We start from the raw sequence: 6,000 nt of genomic DNA, 5'->3' as shown, positions 1-6,000 counted from the left end.
GAATTGAATACCCGCACTTTGTGGGTAATTCGTATATAGTAAAATTGGATGCCTTCCAACTATTTCTACAAGAACACGCTTTCTTATCCGTTATAATTCAAGCACTTCTCTAAAAGTATTATCTTACTTTCTACATAAGCGGTATTAATGTAAAGTATGATCAACATTGATTATCTGTTTCTAAGTATGAACGGAGTATATAATAGTGCTGAAATTATTTCGCAAATTAAGATCCCAAAACCTTGACAAACGCAGCTAATATTAGTAATGGTGCTTGTACGCATGAATTTATACAGTCACTAGCATTGCATGTTTCGTTCCTAGTTCGTCATCGTTTTATTCGTATGTTAAACCTTCTCTTTTAATACTTCTCGTTCGTCTAGAACACTTTTATAACGGTATTTGTAAATAACTTATAGTCATTTTATTATATTTTATTTACTTCCATACTATTCGTTATATCTTTAATACATCTAGTATAGATATTAAATTCCCTATACTCAGCAGTCACAATTGTTTGCTTTTCAATCAACTACCACTTCAATCGCTGATTTCTTAGCTTAGCGTCTCGCTTTAACCTTTGTCAACTTTTCATCTTATACTATCTATGTTACTGCCATACTTACTATTTAAGCCCTATTTTTCTTATCACCTTATCCATTTCCTAGCTAATTTTCTCATCGCAAAATTGAGTTAGTATAATTTATATGCTGCTGTTGACTACTATTGCATATTGCCCCAATGCTAGTATATCTAGAATATCATGGTAGATCATACAGTAGATATTTCTCCTAATATACACATTGGACGATGTATCCCATACACAAATTACGAGAGGAAAGTAGAGGCAGGTTTAGAATTGCAGTTAGTTTTTATTGTCCCGAGTATCTCTTTAAGTCCTGTGTCTCCCTGAGCCTAGAATTAAGATCCTTTTCCGTCTCTATAGGATTTCAATTGTCATTTTCTAAGTACAAAATAATATAAACTAGCTTTTTGACTCATTTACAAACTCCAAAATTTTCTGCTTTTAGAGGTCCAATGCTAATCACTCAAAGAAGTAGCATATTATCTGTGTTTCTTGGAACCAAAATAGTACCTAGATAACCTTTGATTACCTCAGTCAGCCATTATTACGTCTTTATAATAAGACTTTAAAAACTATCTGACTTATAATTAGAACAATTTATTTATACAGACAAGTTCTCACCTGAGCTTGTGGCCCTTTCCTATTTTAAGAAGACCTAGAGAACTATCCGGACTATTAATTTAGGATCTTTAAATATGCTACAAAGTCCTAAGTTTTCTTTCATATTTTTAATTCAACATATGAGGCAATAGTTGTTTAGCTTAGACTGCATAAACGCTTTGAAAGATACTTTCTTTATCTTGATATATCTCCAAATACAGTAATTTACCCTAAAAATGGTAATATGTCTCTCATTTTATGGAGATAAATTACTCCATATTACGGTACTTACACTATAAAGCAAGCGTATATGCCTATAAATGTATCATAGACATGTTTCAAAATTAGAATAACGAGGCATTTAGACGCATAAGTTCTTACCTGAACCATCTATATCACCTTTGATAGTTTATGGATAATTTAATGTACAATTTACTGTATTAAGCTATGATACTACAGTATTTTTCAAATATATAAAGATCTGCAGAAGGAACAATATCGACAAATATCTTATAGTGATGAAATCGTGTAGTAGTTAAGAAAGTTAGTACAAATGGGACTTGATGCCAAAGCAAAATTTGTCTTCCTGCAAGAGAAAACTGCTGAAAGCATCGAAATTCGATGTCTAGACAAGACACTCTACTGTTTTTATAGAATATTGGAATACTTTTTTCCAAACATAACTACAAATACAATTGAATTAACAGTAACATCAGATGTAGTCGAGGAAGTTATTTATCGGTTGATTGCTTTAAGGAAGCTAGTAGGGAAACCATCTACGAATTCTGATTATGGTTATTACAACACATTCAGCTTTGCAGCGTTCTTCAATTTCACCACCAAGAAAAGTTTCAAAGGTGTAAGAAATGTATTACTATCACTGCGTTTTCCTTTTGTTACTGGAATATATTATCTAGATGTCGTATTATCGGAATGCTCTAACAAATCTTCGCATACAAACTTTAATAAATGGTTTGTAGTTCCGGATGGACTTAGTCACAATCTTACCTATAATAAACTTTCTAGTCATCGTACTGGGAGTGATTGCATTATAACTAGGACTACCCATTTTTTTTACTCTATGGATGAGAAAAACCGAATGGTATTGCACAACTTGGATAATTCTAAACCATCAGCTAAATACAAAATTATGTATCCTTATCAATTTATGAATTATCTCGAGAAAATGAAAACATATAATTATTCAACCGGTATTCATAAAAACAGAATGATTTTCGCAACATGTAGTAAACATCTGATAAATGTTGAAATTTTAGATTTGAATACTGGAGAAAGTTCCACCAAATTAATTGTATTATTAAATGGTGAAGAAATGCATAAAGTAATTTCTTTTGATGATAGACCAGTAGTTATACAACTAAAGATATTGAAAGGAAAGACTCTAAAATATTACGACTTCAAGGATAATTCTTGGCATTCCATCAACATTCAAAATCTTCCAATTCTAACTACTGGTATAACAAATACAGAAATGATGGATGTAACTTGCTTCCAAAAGCAATGGTTTATTATAAACTATGAATATCAAACTGGGTATGTGATTAAATTGAAGAATGCATTGAATAATCTGATATATAGTATAGCGGATATAAAAGCATCCTTACAGCACAGTCGATTTATTATAGTTTGTTTAATGGCATCACATCCTTTAGTAACCATTTATTTCAACGTTGCTAAAAACGATTATGAAGTTTATCCATATATTGATGATGACATGATTGAAGGAGCAGAGTTTATTCCTGGTCAATTAAATTTATCTGAGACAACTTACCAAGATCAAGAAGTTTTCCCGCTGGTAGAGTACAAGTCCCCTTTGGTAACTTCAGCCGGCGGTCGTTTAAAACTGAAATTTTCAGATTGCTCCATTTGTGTGGACCGTACAATTATGAAATTGTATTTTAAATTTTTTGATAGTTGTTGGCTTTCAAATCAAATCGATATGATTAAACTAGGGCTTGATCATTCAAGCTTGATGTTGGCAATAGTAGAATTTATAAACGATCATTTTAATAATTATTTCTGGTCTAATTTCACTCCAGTGCCTAGTATGATGAAAAAGCACCTTCAAGATTTTAATAAGGAGGACATTAGCAGAATTTTTGATATTTTAATTCTTAAATTTAGTCTTAAGTAGCTGATTTGTGTCTGTTTCTTGATAGCAATCGATAAAATGCAATCGTTAAAACAAGATATAATCTACAATTTACAACTATACGTCTGTTTTAAATACTTCTTTAGACAAACAATGTTTAAAACTAATGTATTAATTTGATAAGATTCCTGCAAACGTAATAAATTAGCCGGATTTTCGTTCTTCATAAAACTTATAGAATATCGCAAAACCAATATTATATTGTTGAATTGATGAAGCATACTTGCGTATCCTATGATACAGAATGGTATAGAAATGAAATTAAATGATCTACGCTTGATAATTTTTCACTGATAGCGTATCATTTTATATCAAGACTATTGCTTTCTATGATATTCTGACAGCATTTTGTTAAGAAAAAAAGTAAATGCTATAAGTTTTGTACACGCTCATAGATTGAAATGTTGACAACTCTTCTAATTTTTTTATTCATAATAAATGATTTAATTTGTTTTGAAAAAAGTGATACAATAACTCTATTGAATTTGTTCTCCTACACCCTACATGCGCTGCATAATTACTTTTTTAACATAGAAATGGGACATCAATCCTTACCAGGTTGGTATAGTCAATTTACTCCAATGCGATAGCGTAATCACTACACGTTCTTTCTATCTCAGCCATAAGTCATAGTGTAAAGTATTTATCTCCAACACAGTATGCCTTTCAATTTTCATGCAAATTTTAGATGCACTTGTCTATGTTATTGTTTCATAAGACAGACTGTAGCTTAGTATGCAATTAGTTCAGCAAATAATTTAGATCCAATATTGTGTGTATTTTGATTTCCATACAAAATACAAAAGCAAATTCCTAATTATTGTATTCCTCAGATAGGTTATTACTTAGTATTCATACGCGTATATCTAGTAATGCAGTTAACTCTGTATGCGTTCCAACTGTCATGTAAATTATTACACGCTCTTCTCAATGTAAAATTATTCGATCAATAGTTTTTTATTTACTGTTAGTATATCTACAAGTCATCCAGCAATGTATTTAGCTTCATACCATGTGCGTTTTAACCCTCTCGTAACTTACTCGATTTCTTCATTAGGTTTTTGCTAAATATACTATGTAACCCTGCCAGTAAATGGTTTTAGCTCCTACACTGTATGCATTTCAACTTTCACGCAAGTTACACTAAGTTTCTCGACATTACTCTGTCTACGCTATATGCTTTGCAATTCTTATGCAATTTCTAAGATATGCTTCTCTATATCACCGCATTTGTCCATTTGGATTTTGTTTAGTATATAAATCATCCAGTCATACAAATAGCTCTAACACTGTATGCATTTCAATTTGATGCAGTTTCTTAGATGCACTTCTCTACATCATTGCATTCGTCAGTTAGACTATTATTTTGTACGAGTATATAACTCACCCGGTCATGCATTTAGCTCTAATATTCCTTACGGTATGCTTCGATTTTATACAACTTTTTAGATACTAATCTTTATATTGTAATATTCGTAAGTTAGATTGTTGCTTGGCATATAACTCATCTAGTTATACATTAATGATACATTCAACTCCAATGCTGTGTGCCTATTTCAAATTTCAGGCAACTCAATTATTTAGATCCACTTTCTCTGTATTATTATTTGTTAGTATAGTGTTTGCTTAATATACGTGTAACGCATTCATGAAAGCATTTAGCTCTAACTTTGCGTGTGTTTCAACTTTCATGTAAATTATTAGACACACTTTATTATTATATTCGTCCGTTAGCTTGTTGGTTACCGTTATAACTCATCCAGCATTGCATTTAGGTCTATACTAATTTAGCTAATGATGTACAGAAATGAATCTAAGAAACTATTTAGCTCCATTCTGTTTGCGTTTCAACTTTTGCGAAACGAGCAAACATGCAAATCTCTATAATCTCCAAGTTTCACCATATTTACGGAGAGCTTGTGGCAATTACTAGAGGTAATCTACTCTTAGTTATTAAGGTAAAAAAGTTTCAACTGTTGCTAGTCTCATATTTTTAGCTAAATTAGTATGCTATATCATGTTCTTAGCTAGCATCAGTTTGTGATGAAACTCTCTCACAGCGGAATATAGAATTACTTCTCTTATGAAATCAATCACCTTGATTGCTTTCAAATAATAAATTGGCCTACAGTTTTATTGCTACTATGGTAGACCATACCTGGGTGATTAACTGCCATTGATGGTCTAAACAGTAAGTAGTTTGTGTAATAACATGCTAAACTGTAATATAGAAGTGCAATCGCATAGCCTGAACTAAATGCAAATGAGAAACACTAAATATCATTGTGCTTTACACCATGATATCTAAATTCTATGTGAAATTTTACAGAAAACTCTATATTGCTATATAGCTTCATAGTATTCAAGCCGAGTGTGAAATATAAAATTGATACAATTAAGTTTGACGAAAAGAGTTTGCTAACTACATAAAATGCTCTTTTAAAGTAAGTGTAATCATTAATGTACTGTTGTAGACGAAGACTGGAAGAGTAAAGCCATCAAAATGTCGTTGAAAAGCCGAACGAGGGACTCACAAAGTAGCAATATTGGTACATATTAACAGAACCTTACACGCAACTTTAAAATTTACAAATAGTAGGCTTCAATATTTGTCAATAAGTTCATGATAATTCGAGAAAGT

At 31.4% G+C, this 6,000-nt stretch overlaps 1 protein-coding gene across 1 annotated transcript; it reads left to right on the top strand.

Moving 5' to 3' along the window:
• Positions 1–1,739: 1,739 nt before the first annotated feature.
• TRIADDRAFT_62469 (uncharacterized protein) lies at positions 1,740–3,341 on the top strand (the record flags this gene model as incomplete). Its single annotated transcript, XM_002118397.1, has 1 exon — positions 1,740–3,341. One exon carries the CDS (start codon positions 1,740–1,742, stop codon positions 3,339–3,341), a length of 1,602 nt encoding a protein of 533 aa, XP_002118433.1.
• Between the last annotated feature and the right edge of the window lie 2,659 nt (positions 3,342–6,000).

The sequence above is a fragment of the Trichoplax adhaerens genome, genomic scaffold (genome assembly GCF_000150275.1).
Source record: "Trichoplax adhaerens TRIADscaffold_61 genomic scaffold, whole genome shotgun sequence".
Classification (NCBI taxonomy): Eukaryota; Metazoa; Placozoa; class Uniplacotomia; order Trichoplacea; family Trichoplacidae; genus Trichoplax; species Trichoplax adhaerens.
This window is presented reverse-complemented; position numbering and strand designations above follow the sequence as displayed.